This window comes from Cydia pomonella, chromosome 1, assembly GCF_033807575.1.
Source record: "Cydia pomonella isolate Wapato2018A chromosome 1, ilCydPomo1, whole genome shotgun sequence".
Classification (NCBI taxonomy): domain Eukaryota; kingdom Metazoa; phylum Arthropoda; class Insecta; order Lepidoptera; family Tortricidae; genus Cydia; species Cydia pomonella.
In genome coordinates, this window is record NC_084703.1 from 46,477,375 (window position 1) to 46,495,059 (window position 17,685).

Here is a 17,685-nt window from a genome sequence, read left to right on the forward strand (position 1 = left end):
TTGTTAATATATTAAAATAAATAATTTCTATCCATGGACATTATTAATACAATCACACTAGTTCAAACATGTGGTTAAAATGTGTTAGATGTTTATCTTATTGGATATTGTAACTGCGTAAATGGCTTGAATAATGTTGTTATTGTAACCATATCGCTCGCGATAGCATGGCAGCGGCGAATGCCGAGTCCGAGCGGGCTCGCTTGTACAAATTCGCCAAAATATTAACTCTGAAAGTGGCCCAAATCGTCGTGCAAAGTAGAGATGGCAAAAAGATCGCTCACGAGGGTTCTAACATGAAACCTTTGGACAACAGCGCCTTATCAACATCCCCTAGCAACTTACAATGGGTAATACATATTCAACTATGTAAAACAGTAGATTGACACATTCAGCTGTTGTATGCCAATTAGACATTGCCTATAAGAGTAAAAGAACTCCCTCAACTTATCATAAATTGTGTAGTTGTCAAACAAAAGGTATATACTTTGTTGTCTTTCGTCTACAATTAGCATAAAGGTGCAATTGGAAACTGCCCTGGTTTATAGCAATATTGTGCCTCCTTTTGATTGAAAACTTTACAATTAGATTTGCAATAAAACATTGCTGCAACAAACAATAGAGGCAGGTTATTTCTTACCATTATACCATCATAATATACTTCTTCCTTGTTTCCTCATGACTGAGGGTCTCAACCACATGAGATTGTTATTTTGTGCACTAAGGATCTCCATTTTGCATAATGTTCTGTGTACCTAATAATAGACAGTTGAATAATTTACAGCTAGAAGCTAAGTAAGATGCATTAAGAGGAAAGGAGATGGCCGCTTCTCCATACAAACATAGTCCCCGTTTTCCTCTCTGGATGTTGACATTATGGAAAATATTTTTACATAATTTGATGTATATTAACCATAGCTATGCCCCTACGTATGACATTTTTCGATTTTTTGATTATTGTAAAAATTAGGAGCAAAAAACAGATTTCATGCAATTTTTAAACACTCCTTACTATTAAAATAATTTAAAATTTAAAAATAAAATGTAGAGGCTGTGGTTGATCTATAATAAACTGTGTCAAAATAATATCAATAATGTAAATATCCAGAGCGGAAAATGAGGATTATGTTTGTATGAAAAGGTGATTTGGCACAACTTCTCCACTTTTCTTCTTCATTCGACTTCATAATACTTAGCAATTGAAAATTTTATGATTATTTATGTAATTTTTGTAATATTTATGGGATACTATTTATAATTTTAGGACAGTTCTTGCTCATTGTCATTTTATTTTGCTGTGCATGCTTATTATGAATGGCATTTTTATATAAAACATGCTATGTTATGATAATGACAAGAGAAGGAACCTCTGGCTCCCACTCTGCAATATTGTGTCCTGCAATTCTATTCACAAATACACTACTGACTCGCCCTGGCCTTGTATGGGTAAAACCTTAAAAAAATTATACACCTAAACCTCCTTCCTCCTTCCTTCCTTAAGAATCACTATTATAGGTGAAAACCGCATGAAAATCCATTCAGTAGTTTTTGAGTTTATTGCAAACATACATACAAACAGACAGACGCGGCGGGAGACTTTGTTTTAAGTATAGTCTGTATCTTTAGGTAGTTAAATAAATGTAAACAATGGGTTTTTACATTTTCGGGTACTTGAAACATTTAACCAACCAAATAGAAAACTGCCTGGATCTGTTCCTTCATCACTCTAGCATCCTCAAGTAATATATCATAGTAAAACTTTCGTAAGTTTTGGCACATAAGAGTTAAATTTACTATTTTCTTGCCCAATAAAATAGCTAATTGTGGTTTGTTTCTTCTTCTTCTCTTCTTCATTAGCCCATTTCTACCCTTTGAGTGTAGGCCTCCTTCGTTTTATGCCACTCGTCATGGTTCTGTGCGACCTGGAGCCACTTCTCCCCGCAGTCCTTTTGATGTCATCGTCCCAATGCATCTGGGGTCTACTTTGAGGACGTTCCTCCCCCCATGGTCGCCACTCCAGTAGACGTTTGCTCCACGAATCGGTTTTTCGTGCTATATGACCAGCCCATTCCTACTTCAATCTGGCTACGCGTTTTACAACATCAGTGACCTTGCTCTGCTGTCTCAGCCACTCATTCGTTTTACGGTCTCTCCATGTGATCCCAACTAGTTTTCTCTCTAGCGCCACTACCCAAAGACCCAGGATTCAGCTCCATAAGTGAGAACTGGCTTGTTTACATTCTTTTAAATACCTAAAGATACAGTCTATAGTGATGAATATTCACAACTGGGAGAGATTTATAACTTGTCAAAGTACGGGTCAGAGGGGTTAACTGGGGTCACTGGGTATGGCAAATAATTACTAAACTCAGAGCCTCATCAATGGGGATGGCATACACACCTTCGTAATGCTTACATATAACATTTTCTTTACATAAATAAATTAAAATAAAAAGCCTTTTTTACAAAGAATACAACTTAATCTAGGATTTAAATTTTAATTTATAAAATTACACCAGAACCCTTTTAAGTGGTATTATTAATTTTTTTGCAATCTTGGCCCCTTATATCCAGTTGGCCCGCTACTTTAATTATGTCATCAGCCCAGTTTGCCAATAGCCGGGTCCACACAGAGCGCAATTTCAGCCAGCAATTACGGCCAGTGTAGACGTGCCTCGGGCGAGGCGGCGTGCTCGGGCGAGGAAAACGCACGCGCCGCCTTTTGTGCGTGAGGAAATTGCCTCGCGCGGATGCTCGCTCTGTGTGGACCCGGCTAATGGCCGTCTTTTTCTTTTCCCGTCTGGACTTTTCCAGGCTGTCGCTTGTACGATCCACCTCTTGTCCGTTCCCTGAACATAATATTATAATATTTATCAATTTGATAGCCACTGGTCCAGGGGCAGACCCAAAAAAAGATGGCGGCGAGATGTCCTCGACGCACATGTCAGTGACTGGCGCGAGCATGCAGCCTTCCGGGATAAATCGGACCATCCGTTTGAGAGCTACGATGCCACATGACAGACGTTTGGCAGACAGATTGGCGTTAAACATATAACATCCCACTTTTTTGCGTTGTGGATTTAAAAAATATCAGGATCATCTAGATATATGTCAATGGATTCACATGATGGGGTGTTCCCTACACCTACACTGTGCGTTGCCCGACACGCTCTTGGCCGGTGTTTTCTTTCTAGCCACTTGACTTTAGTTACCTTCCAGAGCCCAAACTAACAATTATTAAAAGTAAATCACACTTTGATTTTGATGTCGATCGCTTCAGCATAATATCGCTTTTTTTTTAATCTTTTTGTTTGCAAATTAAAAAAAAAAGAAAATATATATAAGTTTTTCATTGTGTCAATAACATACTAAAAGATCATGGAGAACGGAAAACATTTAGAAGTGGAAAAACGTTTTCTCTTTGTGTATGGTTGATCGCGTGGTATACTTCCCTCTTAAGATACCTTACGATATATTTTCGTATATTTCATCTCTCTCACAATGTAGGTGCTAGACAGATAGCGATGTATATTTTGGTATCGATGGCGTGTGTGGTGCTTACTGCTTAGCTATACGCACGGTGCGTTGGAAGGTCCGCCATCTTGTGACCTGACTCGGAAACATGAACATGTACATTGACACTTGACGCCAAAGCATGTGCTGCCGTCTACCGTTCTCGTACATTTTCTTGGCATAGTAGGTACTGCCTTCTCGTGGAAGCATAAACTTCGCATTTAGACTTCGCGCCTAAAAGCTGACGTCTCCTGTGCTGCCCCCTACAGTTTATGCACGCTCCCCATATATTTGTCGGTATCTTATGGTATACATATTATGGCTCCGTCTGTGACGGACTTTAAGGGTACCCAGCTATGCTAAAGAGCAACAGTACAATCTGTACAATCTAAGCGCTTTAATTTTGAAACGCCTGTGACCAATCGAATTATAATTTCAATTTATTTATTTGCAACCAAGTACATTATCATATCATTATCATTGGATTGATGTTTTTTTTTTTCAGTTTAACCTATCGATCCCCGACGAACCCGAAGTGACCTACGACACGAAGCGAATACTCAATGGCGAAGTGGTCACCGCTCTCACCAATATCTTGTGTATTGAGATATCACTCAAAACCATAGACGGCGATGAGATGGTGCTAGAGTTGTGGACAGGTGAGAATCTGTTATCTTTAACATATCCTCCTGAGTCCTGGATATAAAATGAGTACGCTCGCATAAAAGCCGAGAGTCCTTTTTAACACCATCAGCGTCAAGTCCTGGATAAAAAACGAGTCCGCTCGCATAAAAGCCGGGAGTCCTTTATAACACTATCAGTGTTGAGTCCTGAACCTTCTGTTGCTTATTTTAAGGTTTAAAATGAGTTTGTCAGATTTTCGTTGGAACAAAGTTGATTATAGACTGTAAGAGGAATACTTTAAGCATATTTTTTTTTACAAATTATTTGGGCATTATAAAAGCCTCTCGGCTTTTATGCCACTAAGATTATATGATAAATGTAGCGAATATGTGTCATTTTGTATGAAATCAGGTGTATCTTTGAAAAATAAAATAAAATATTAGGAATTGTCAAAATGCTATAATTATGAAAAATAACAAAAAACACAGAACCATTCTGTTAAAAAAAAACATAAAAACCTTTCTTTTAAAATCCAATTCAATACAAAACTGTTGTAGTTAAATCAGTCTACTTCTCACATCACAATAGTTTAAGATAAGAATATATTGGGCTCCATGTAGTCGGGATCTTCATCTGCCGATTCGTCTTGAAAGTAAGAGTTGTTGAGGATCAGACTTATGTCTTCTTGCCGTAGAGCTAAAATACACAATATTTTTTAAGGAAAAAGAACCAACTTCAAGTAGCCACTTTGATACACACGGATCAAACAGAGTACCTCCTCTTTAGAAATCGGTTTAAGTCCTAAAACCTTCTTCTAAGTGTATCAAATACGTCTTTGAAAATCGATTCAGCCAAACGCAAGAAAATCAGGAACGAACATACATAAAAACATAGGGGTCAAACTGAGAGCCCCTTTTTTTAGTCGGTTCTAGTACTGAACCCTTCTCCTAAATGTAACGCATACCTCTCTGAAAATCGTTTTAAAATGGATTTAGCCAAACGCGAGCCAAAAGCCAAACAAAAGTAACAAACAAACATACATACATAAAAACATACGGGTCAAACAATTTCTTGTATGCTTAAAATCACTACTCAACAATAATGTAAGTATAGCATATTGACCGAGAGACCGTTAAGACGCCAGAAACATGGCGACCTATACTATAAACTAAGTCCGAGAGGGCGTTACAAAGGTCAAATTAATTTAACACGTAATTGTACTTCAAACATCATATTTACAATAAAACTAGTCATTAAATTATAATAAATATATAAAATACTCTTTAAATACATAAAATGGCAAACAAAAACAAAAAGGATTAAGCGAAAAAAATTGGATTGGACTCACCTCCACCTGCGCGCCGTGACATCTTCCTGGACTTGTGACGTCGTACTGAAGGGAATATTCTTGATGACTAGGCAATAGCCTTTGCTAAAGAGAGATAGGTACATTTCGGATTGGACGACGGCCATTGGTTCTCAAGATCACGCCACTATCACCTGATTTTAAGCGCGAAACATTTAGACCTCTATAACGGACACTCGGCGTTTATGGATAACTTTATTTTTTAGCGCTCGGTCTTTACAAATGTCATGATTTTGGCCGTTATAGCGGACTCTGGGACTTTATGGATAACTTTATTTTTTAGCGCCCGGTCTTTACACGTGTCATGATTTTGGCCGTTATAACGGACGCGGGGACTCAGGAGGTTATATATGTTCTTAGTTATTAGGCAGGTCCAGAGCGCGCATGCAATTTCCTCGCGAACAAAACGGCCAGTGTAGACGTGCCTCGGCCGGCCGTTTTGTGCGCGAGAAAATTGCATCGCGCGTATGCTCGCTCTGTGTGAACCCGCTTATTTAACGAAACGGGATTCAATCGTGTTTATTAAGTAGTAAAATAACCTCCGACCTTTCGAAGACGGCATTGTCCCCGTGGTCGCGGAGACTACTCTGGCTAAAGTAAAATCAACATTATCTAGCTGCGCGAGTTTTTATTAGTATTCGACCGAAGCTTCGGTAGGCTTCGGCATAAAAATCGTGTTTTGGTCGTAGGTTCGGTTTCAGCTAAAAAATAGCTGAAACTTTCGGCCGCGACGAAACAGGTAAATGATTGTAATTTTCGGTAGTGTCCGACCAAATTTTCGGTCATGTGACTTTGTCTCCTTTGGTCTTAAGTATCTTTTACCAATGTATTGCCTTGACTATGCCACATGTTTTATTGCAATAGTGACTAGGCTAATACTATTATATTACTAATAACGAATGTTTTAACTTCTTTCCTCAGTGAAACTAGCCCCCTGCATCGAAGCCCCGCTGACATCCGTCTCCACGATCTACTACAGAATGAGCGTGATGCTGAAATCGACGCTGAGCATCTCGAGAATAACCCCCGCTTACAAGATGTCCAGAGCACAGAACAAGGAGACCTACAAGATATACCACAAGATCTACGGTGGACAGCCTAATGTGGATCTGTTAGGTTAGTTTTGAGAAAGAAGATAAGCAATCTTGACGTTTCTTATTATTGAAAAACACTTTTGAAAATTGTTTCGAGGTAAATGTGTAACAGTTATAAATCGTATAAGATTATTTACCTTCCTAAAGAAATACACTATAGACACATCACGTGTTATACACGTGTTTTCTTTTTACTTATAACAAGAGACTTATTTCTCGAGTTCTCGAGGCACAGTTTTTTTGCCGCCTTGAAAAAGGACAAATTTCTCGAGCAGAAACCCTAGTTTTCCTACTATACTTAATGAAGGGTTGGCAGGAGAGTTGAGGGGAATAATTAGTGTAAAGGGATACAGTCTATCTGTGGTGGACAATGTAAATAATAATATGAAAGCGGATTTCATTGATTGAAAATTACATTTTCTAAAAGTCGACCTTTACGCCTTAGGGCCAAGCCACACTGGTGCGTTGCGTTGCGTCGTCGCAGCGCATTGAATATGGCATGTGTTTAAAAATATATGTATAACGACTTAACGACGAAAAAACGCCACACAACGCACCAATGTGGCCTCACTGTTACTTGTTGCATATTTCAATATGTCCATCCCTCGTTTTTGCTAGGAAAAGTTATAGGTATATTAAATATTCATAACTTCATAACATATTCCAGGCGGCAACCACAAAGAGATCAAAGTGAGCGAGCTCCACACGCCGATAGGCACCATCCTCATCGAGGTCCGGTACCGTACAAAGATGACCATCCTGCCCGAGGACCGACTCAAGCCGGCGGACATCCTCAACAGCAATGGGGGCATTATGGTGAAGAGTGATCACTTCCCTACGGAACCCAAGTAAGTATGTATGAAACTGGTTTGAAATAGAAGAATAAGAGATCCACACCTCACTAAGGACCATCATCATCAAGGTCGGGTAGTGTACCGAGATGACCATCCTGTCCGAGGACTGACTCAAGCCGGCGGACATCCTCAACAGCAACAGGGGTATTATGGTGAAGAGTGACCACTTCCCGACTGAACCCAAGTGAGTAGGACAACTCGTGTCAAGCCAAATAACACATAATATCACGTGGGAGAGAGGGTCTCGGCAAATATCACGTATTTTTTTTCTGGCATTAAATAGGTTGACTTTGAAAATGTTAGAAAATTATATTTAGTAGATAAATACTATAGGACAATTTTACACAGATCGACATATTGCCACAGTAGTGTTGTGGCTACTAGACGACGATATATGTAGTTATATATAAATACTTATTATACATAGAAAACACCCATGACTCGGGCACAAATATTTGTGATAAATACACAAATAAATGTGTTTACCAGAATTCGAACCCGGGACCTTCTGCTTTGTAGGCAGGGTCACCACCGACTAGGCTAGGAAGCCGTGCCTTCAATTAAGAGGCTGTCAATACCTAAAGCGCGCACACTGTCTATTTGTATCGGAGTAAAAGAGATAGCACTGTCGCATGTTACTGGGCCTGGGCAAGGGAATAAGAAAATTATTTAAATAAAAAAAGGTGGATTATAAGTGTAATATTTTACTCGTTAGCGGTTTAGATATAAATATTTTGAAATTGTGATTTTAATTGCAGACCCATAAGTCAAAACGATAAAGACATAGAACCGTTAAATTGTGATTTTAAGACCAATCTTTGCAATTATTTTCTATCGAGCCGATTTCGTTCAATCATGTATCGAGTACGACCACGGTCTTTGAAATATAATTAATATAATATTAACATATATTTTCTTACTTTACTAAAACAAATAGTCTTTCTTAAATAACTGTTTAAGTAACATCAATTTCAAGGACATTGGGTGTTGACAGCCCCTTAAAATATGTTTCTTGATTAAAATATGGCGAAATCTGACACAACCCTCCAAATTACTTACCATCAGACGGGCCGTATGCTTGTCTGCCACCGTCGTGGTATAAAAAAATACTACTCTCAATCAAAATAACAATACTCATTTAAAATCGTCAACAAACACCTCATGCAATTAACGGACGCCCAATGACTCCGCCATTTTGAATTTCACTGTAACCTTATTCCAGACGCGACAACGAGAGGAAAGGCATCGACCTGAACAAGCCCCTGACCGCGGGCGCGTTCGTGGACGCCGACAAGATGCGCGAGCTGCACGCCATGCTGCACCAGCAGCTGCCGCCGGAGCCCGTCGGCTGGCTGCTGGAGCCCGACACGGTCAGTACTGCCCCATATGTTACAACAAGATGAGCCATGCTGCACGGACGCGGTCTAGCCCGATACGGTCTGTACTAGAGTCCGTCTTAGGTATTCTATTGTAGTACGAACAGGAGTCTGCGACTCGACGACTGGCGAATATTTTGCGTGCCGGAGCGAGGGTGCCTTAGTCCTAACATCCCAACTCCTTAAGGAATCCTATCAGATCTTTGATGTTGAGTAGGACCTCGAAGAGATCTCTCGGAGATCCAAGGTGTTTTGCCCTGTATGGAGCCACTCCGCTGCATTCCAGCACAATATGAGACTGCACCAACTTGAACAGAACATTTCATGTTTTTTTTTGCAGAAATTAAAACTATTGGCAGACGCACAGAAGTTGAAAGAAAGGAAAAAAGAGTTTGAAGGGAGAGAAGACGAGGCTCAGTGCAGCACGAGCAAAGCGATAGAAGTGCCGCGGGCCCGGGACGGCGAGCGCTACAACAGTCTCATGGTAATGTCTTAGCCGTGTGGTGTATGTGTCGGCGACTGAGATCTAAGAACGAATGTATCCATATAATACAAAACAACATTGGATAAGTTGGGTTATTCCCACTAGTTACCACCAAGTTGTTACGAGTGGTAGGTACTGAGAATTTTTTTCACACCTTTTACCACTGGTAACTACTGGGAAAAAAATCCCACTAGTTACCACCAAACCAAGAACAAAAAACCTACTTCAATGAAAGAGGTTGGTGAAAGAAAGATTATTGTTAATTTTGGATTTCATACAATTAAATTAAAAAAATTGTCTTGAAAACCTAATTTGCCTATCAAACAAAACGACGATGAATCGCCAAGCGGGAACTATGCGTCGTAGAAGTGTTCCATTCTGATCAGCATCAGCAGTTCCACTTCATCAAATGTCACTTTTTAAAATGTAAATGCTTGATTTGTTGATGAAAATACAAAAAATCACTATATGTATGCCTTTCACATTTGAAGAGTTCCCTCAATTCCTCATGGATCCCATCATGAGGACTGAGTTTTGACAAAAACGGGACAAGTAGTAAATCGGTTCGGAAATGACGGAGTTATGAAGTATCAAACATTAAAAAAATAAAACACAACCGAATTGAGAACCTCCTCCTTTTGAAATCTTGAAGTCGGTTAAAAAAGATTAAACCTAAAACTACAACTAAACATATAAATAATGAAACCGACTTCAACTCGGTGCCTTGTGGCATGGTGCGTAGAAGGCTGACGGCATTTCCGCTTATTGCCAAAGAGATTTTGAAATAGAGGTGTATTGTCAAAGAAAACTTTGTCGTGACGTAAATTTACTGCCATCTCCTACACATAATTAAAACTTTTAGAACGCCATTTGATTTTGATTCTTATTCTTTTACTCATATGTGTTAAATTTGTTAAATATTTAAAAGCCCTAATTATTACAACTATCAAAAAATCTAAAAAAAGTCAAACGTAAGGGCATAACTATAGTTAATACACATCAAATTATGTAAAAATATTTTCCGTAATATCAATATCCAGATAAAAAAATGGGGTCTACGTTTGTATAGAGAAACGGCCGTCCTCTTTCCTCTAAAAAATCCTTATTCACGTGGGATAAGGTCCTATTTCATGTATCGTTAGTTAAATACCATCAATAACAATTAGTACTTTTAACAGGACTTCCCATTCGCTGACGGCAGTCCAATAACGGAGCTGGCGAACTTCTACCAGGAGTGTGTCCACCTCCGCTCGTGCAGCGACGAGCTGGACGTCCTGGCGGAGCCCGCGGACGCGGCCGACCTGAGCACGCAGCTCAAGATGTTCGAGGAGGCCGTGCCCGAGTTCGACAACATGGTGGCCTCCATGTTCAGCGAAGACGGCGGGGACTACTGAACGTGCCAGTTCATTTGGGATGCGACGTGCGTCAGTACTTTCGCTCCGTCGCATCTTACAAGGAAAGGTACCCAACTGTCCGGTTCCGATTTGATTTATATTTATATATGTTATAGATCAGTCTAAAATAACGGACACGTATTTTTTTTTAGCTGCCCAAACTCAACCTATTGGAAGAAATTGTCCTCCAAAGTACTAAAAAGTTACTAAATCTTCTAACTCCTATAGAAAGTGATGCTCAAGCAACTTGCTAGTTAATGGCATGTTTGAGTATATGTTTGAGAACAGGAAAAAATAATGTACACGTGTTTTGTTATATCTGCTTAAACTCAAGTTTTCCTAAAAAAACACCCGTCTTTATGTGTAACTTTAGCGATAAGATATGATAAAACTTCGAATGTCGTTTTTTTTAGGAAAAAATGAGTTTTAGCCGATATAACAAAACACGTGCAAAAGGAATCGTAGCGTTGGTCATTTATACAACGGAGTAATTGGTTCAACCATTGATTGCTTGTCAACGTACGAAACTTTTCGTAACAAAATTAAACTCAAGCGTCAAGCAGTAAAGTCGATATTTAATGAAAAACAACGATTTAGTGAAATAGGTAATACTCCCAGCAAGGACTGAAACGTAACTTTGTACATATACGCTGTCTTTATTAGGTAGTCTCTACAAACTCTTTAAAAGCAGTCCTTTAAATGTAAAGGTTAAATAAACAGATATTTAACCCTTTGAACGCCAGATGGGTATCGTGCGCGGAGCGTCAGCGTGGACCTTGTCGGAATGCACGAAGGTTCATACAAGGGCTAATCCGAAAGTTGTTAGTTGCTCCGGCTCTACCCATGCGATTAAAATGTTATTTATATTATTGTGAGGGATTTTTCAGTGCTTATTAAAGTGGTGTAAATACATTTTTAGAAAACGCTTGTTTTTGTTTTTATTTTATTTTTACTTCGATGCGTCGAAGCCTAACCATCAGTCACGAAAATCAGTAATTGAGACTCCATATGTGCTGTCATTTTATACATAGTTTTTGTAAAAAAAAAAAAACAAAAGGTTTTTAGGTGCTACCTACTAATGACGAATCCGGCCGTTCTTTTACGTATAAATCGTTTTGATTGAGTAAATATTATTATGATTTAATAGGTGTCAACAATGAGTCCTTCCATTAAAAGTAAAAATTTCTGATATTTAAAAAAATACATATATGCATATAAGATTATTTATTGACTTATACATTAGAAATAGCAGAAGGAAGATAATAATTAGACCCGGGTAAATTTAAGATCGATTTTCAAAGTTTTCAATACGAAATTCATTTAATTGTGCCCAAAATTGCCGTTTTTTCTAAGCAATTCGTAACTCCATACAAAACAGCTTTCAGTTAAAAATATATAATATAAAAACTATTTGCATTAATTAAAAAAAAAAGATGGCCATAAGTAGCATTGAAATATCCCTCACAATAGTATAAATATTTTTTTTATCGCATGAGTAGAGCCGGAGCAACTAACAACTTTTGGATCAGCCTTGGGCCGCGTCAGTTGGTCAAACGGTTAAAATGGTAAACATATGTAAGTATATGTTCACGATGCACTGAAGCGAATAATAAAATATTAATTATATTTACTAGCCAATCTGTTACTTTTATAAAATCCGACATCTCAGTAATAAATTGTTAATAAAATACTAGCTTTATTTAAGTGGGTATGTTATTTAGTGAGTTTAGATTGTCAGCCATGCCAGCCGTGGTGAAGCGTCCATAACTCTCTCTTCATCTCCCAGCAGCTTTTCACGGGCCTGGCCAAGACGAGGGACTGCCTGGCTTTACTCAAAGCGTCTTATTATATTATACACTGAGATACAACGTGCTCACGGGGAACCCGAAAGATTCTAACCATGGATTAAGGTAACAAAGGAGGATACAATAAAAAAATTATACGAGTTTAGGTTATTTCGTCTGAAAAAAAAAATTGTCTTAATCCTCGCGTTGTCCCACCATTTTGCCACGGCTTATGGGAGCCTGGGATACGTTCGACAACTAATCTCCAGAATTGGCGTAGGCACTAGTTTTGAAAAAAAAAGTGTTCTTTTTTTGTAAATGTAATTTGTAGATAAAAAGTAAATTTTATTGGTAAAACTAATCACTTCAAATGAATTTGTACTTTTTTCTTCGTAAAATCTAGTTGCTTGTCACTTTCTGATACCTGTCAATAAGGATATTTGGACTAGGCCCCATAGTGGCAAAATTGCCATCAAAAAGGCGTTTTGCACTAACAATATGTTTTTTTTTTTAGTTTTAGTACTATTGTTAGTACCAATGGCCCCGCTTGGGATACGGACCAATATAACATGTTTCATTAATCGGCATTAAGTCGCCTCGTTAGCAAAGTTTATAAGATATTTTAGTCTTTAAATATGATCAGAAATACATTATTAGAATCTTTGGGGTTCCTCGTGAGCATATTGTATATGTCATATAAGAAAAAGTGACTCATTCGTTGTATTTACGAATCCTCGAAAGTTTCGGTGGGCATAAAACTAGGTAATACATTTTTTGGGATAGGTATGTTTGGGGAGTCAAACTCACTAGTTATTACACCACCGATATTGTTTGTACAATGTTTGTACTTAGCTCAAAGTTGTGTTGAAATCCCAGCTTTTATGAATAATGCGCCTTGGTATTATGCTGACGATTGTAGGTATTTATTTTGTTGCACTGATTATACTCTTATCCCCTTATTCATAAACGTGTACTAAAGTTACGATGCCGCTGATCATCGTTTGTCCCGTTCCGACAAGAACAAAGGGACAAACGCTGATCAGCGGCATCGTAACTTTAGTACACGTTTATGAATAAGGGGGTTCGAAGACACAAGTCAAAAATATTAAATATGCTCATTGATACTTTATTTTAAATGATTGTAAATTATATTAATAATGCATTAAATAACAAATTATTTATTACGTTAAATTTATAAAGGTCTATAAAGTATTATAGACCTCATATTCTAATGTCTGATTTTGTGTCTCCCAAATTGATACTCATATCTCATCGAGTTGAGAGTTGCGAAATTTTTTTTTAATATACATATTGGCCTTTCATATTTTCGGTGTATTGTGCTCTTCCTTCTATTCAATTTGGTTAGAATTTTATATTTGTTTTATGAGTCTTCTGTAAATGAATGGGCAATATTACATTACATTGATATATTTATATGTATAATGTAAAAAATAGAGTTTAGGATGTTATTTTTCGTTCTAAATGACAAAAAATTTTTTTTGCGTGTTCACAAAATAATAAAAACCTTATTTTTTTTTACGTTTATTATGGTTTGCCAACCGCCACTGCGCCTGGTTGTGTACAAACGTGCTTTCTCTATGGCCTTAAATTATCTATATAGTATAAGTGCTGTTAAATATGCATATTATATGTAGCCAAAGCGAATTGTTTGTATTAGAGAGGTAAAGTCTAAGAAAAAACCGTGCCCTTTAGTTTGACATCCAAAACAGATGGCGTTGTACTGCGCCGCATTTTTTGCTATGGAAGGTAGCGGCAAGGAACAGAATCTCCATATACCAAAAAGTGTCCGACAAAAAACCATAAATAGGTTACAATACCTAGAATACTTCAGAATAAAATCTAATCATAGACAGCGCACTTCACTCCGTCAATAACGCCTAGGTTCTTAGCTACTCTAGCGCTACTCTGGAGAGATTTGGAACTATTATTTATAGCTGACAGCTGGACACTTTTGCAACAGTTCTGCCTAAGGAGATTCTGTTACTTGCCTCTACCTTCCATATTTTTTGCGGTCACTGAATTGTCAAACAATACAGCGCCATCTCGTTTACCGGCCAAATTCGAAGCACGAAATTTTCTTAGATTTTACGCGTCTTACTAAATCATCATCTTTGATGTAGCTCACGACAGCGAAATAGTCATAGTTGTGTGTGTGTAAACTCTATTTCGGCCGATTTTTTTTGTCTGATTTCTATTTTTTTTTGTGAATTGATAATGAATGAATGAATAATTTTATTTCATTTTTTTAGCTATGGAGCCGTATTAGAAAGATGTGTACACGAATTGTATTTAAGATTTATATAGTTTGACAATTGGTGTCCAATAGAAGCGGTGAATAATGTAAATGTGTGTGTGAGTTTGCGTCGGCCCCGCATGCGTGCTCCAGTTAAAGCTCTACTTTATGGAGCGAAACTTTATGCTGGACGTCGAGCAAATACACTAGCACTTGAGAATACTTGAGTGACAGGTTTTAACATGACTGTGTCTCACGGAAGTTTTATTTTTAAAATGTAAAAAAAATCTCACATTTCGTGTTACATTATTACATTTTTGGCCACTTCTACAAAATGCCATGTGACAAAAAGGACCCTTATAATTTCCGACAATTCAATAACATATCATTAATGCATGGTTGATAAAAAAATAAGTTTTTTTTTTTTTTTGTATCTGTGTATTTTTATAAATGGTGAAATAACAACCTATTGTTTTAAAAATATGACTTTGTAACTAACAGTACTATGTTTATTTAAAGATGTTTTAATGTTGTCCTAAATAAAGGACTTCGGGCTTTAGAAGGCTATTACTATTACATATTCAATGATTCCGGACTAGTCTTATATTTATTATGTTCAGAATGCAAGTCAATTGACAATTAGAAATACCTTTGTTTTTTGAAGTCGACGAAACGGCCACTCAAGGTCCTTTTTACCTACTAAAGTAAGAACGCTAAGCATAAAGACTTCCGTACTCTGACTCGCCTGTTCCCATCTCTATCGCACACGGATCCGACGACGCCGGCGGTCAATGCCACTGTGCGAGCGGGACAGAAATATAATTATGCGCATCCTACAGTTAGAAACAGGCGGGTCAACTACGAAATTCTCCGTGCTTGAACAGAAACACACTGAACTGGCTATCGAGAGACCTTATCTCATTGTAATAAGGTTCACGAAATGTCAGCTATAGTTGAGTCAAACACTCGCTGCACGCGAATACGTAGTGTGCTCTCTGTCACACCTACCTGCGGTGGGCGGCATCCTGTCTCTTTTTTACTTGCTTCGCGTGCAGCGTTTTAACTCAACTATAACAGTGCGTAATATGGTACTGTCACATCCTCTATCCCATTGACATATATCTATGGACGGGCCTTACGGGCAATAAGATTGGGGCCAATACAGCGGGGTCACGCACACGAATTTGACGAGTTCGCATCACGCGCGCGATTGGACGCAACTAGTTGAGTTAGGCTGCATGATTGGCTAGAATCCGTGAGTGACACCACTGAACTAGCACGATTCTTAGTGCCCGTAGGGCCCGTCCTTAGATATATATCAATGATCTAGCCTAATAAAGTTAGCAACTATTTGATAGAATGGAAATGATAGCAAGAAATTTGTATGGAAGTTTTTATATGTGGGGTAGGAGATATTTAATCATGTTTTGGGTAAAAGTATTTAATGAGTTTTGCACTTTCATTCTTGAAAGTCGCCGCTTACAATAGTCGCTATAATCATTTACTTTTCCTGTAGTTTAATAAAGGAAAATAATTAGAAATCAGCATTTGGACGTTTTCAGAAAGTTTTTCGAACTTTAAAACTAAATTTAAAAAAAAGCTGCGAACTCCTTGATGCTGTCCGTCAATATTGACAACTTTGCACCAAAATTTCAAAATAATATCGAATTGCTCACTATTGCATGAACACCATCTGAACTTGGTCATGTACATATATTAAAGTAAAAAAAACATGGCCTAGTATAAGCAGTGTACAACGATTTAAACCGTGTAGTCCAATTTCTTTTTAACTAACTTTTTGAGTGTTTTAATAATAATAATAGTTGTCGCTCAGTTCCCTCGAGAGTTAAAATTACGCATATTTAGAAGCTATTTTCATATTTTTAGCTTCTGTGCATTAATTTAAGCGCTTACCTTGTGACAAATTGTAGAAGTTGCCTTTTTTCGCCCCTGGGCAACCTAGATATGTGCACCGGCGAACGAGCTCCCGCGCACCGAAGGGAAAGATACAAGCTTATGTTTAACAACGAGTATGATATAGATGATTGGAATGCGAATATTTATCAAAAATAAGTATTTTTTGTGCTCCTCATGTATGAGTATAACCTATCTATAGTTATATAATATTGGTGTCCATGGGCGACGGTGAATGCTTACCCTCAGGCAATTTGTCTGCCCGTTTGCCTCCTATATCATTCGCGTGCTTGATATTTTTCAGTGACTTCTATTATTATAATAAAATATGGGTGACAGCTGGTAACTACAGCTACCAGAAGCATGTGAGAGGATAAAATAATACTTGTTGAACTTGTTGAAAAGGCAAAGTGGTCAGTTTTGACGGTACACGACGACATGAGCATGACGTGTTAGGCTTTATCTCGTAAGGCCCAAGGTCCTACCTATAGGACTTATTCAGTTCGATGAAATTTAAATCATATTCAATTGGAACAGAGTTGCTTTTGTTATGTTCAATTTTGAAAGAAAATAAAATCAACTGTATTCCACGCACTGTTTCAATTTCAGTGGCAATATTTTTTTATTTGTATGGCTTGGCCTTGAGAGGTTGAAAGGTAAGTTGGCCATAATGTTGTTCGCACGTTGCTGCTTCGAGTTACAATTATTGTGAATCGATATATATGACGATAGATGAACCGATTTGTAGAAATGCAAAATGTCAATCATTTATTTATTTACATAAGATAAATTGATATAATTTGTATCGAATGTTGTTTATTATTTTTTCTATCCCAAATCAATTTCTTTTCCATTGCTTTGAGTCCAAGATCCGCTGCCGTAGTATTATATACCTAAATAAATATTTATAGAAAACCTTACATTTAACGATCTACGCAGTTTTTACTAAACTGCCAGCCAGGAACAGATTTCCCTGACCAATCGCCCGGGAGGCGGTTGCAGACAACGACATCTACCGTGCCCAGTAG

At 37.9% G+C, this 17,685-nt stretch overlaps 1 protein-coding gene across 1 annotated transcript; it reads left to right on the forward strand.

Annotated features, from left to right (window-relative positions):
• Positions 1–16: 16 nt before the first annotated feature.
• Positions 17–17,467, forward strand: LOC133525282 (autophagy-related protein 13 homolog). The gene is made up of 7 exons (XM_061861572.1): positions 17–350; positions 4,019–4,172; positions 6,425–6,619; positions 7,265–7,445; positions 8,674–8,821; positions 9,168–9,311; positions 10,490–17,467. The coding sequence occupies exons 1-7, from the start codon at positions 168–170 to the stop codon at positions 10,703–10,705; spliced, it is 1,221 nt and encodes a 406-aa protein (XP_061717556.1). The 5' UTR covers positions 17–167; the 3' UTR covers positions 10,706–17,467.
• Positions 17,468–17,685: the final 218 nt, after the last annotated feature.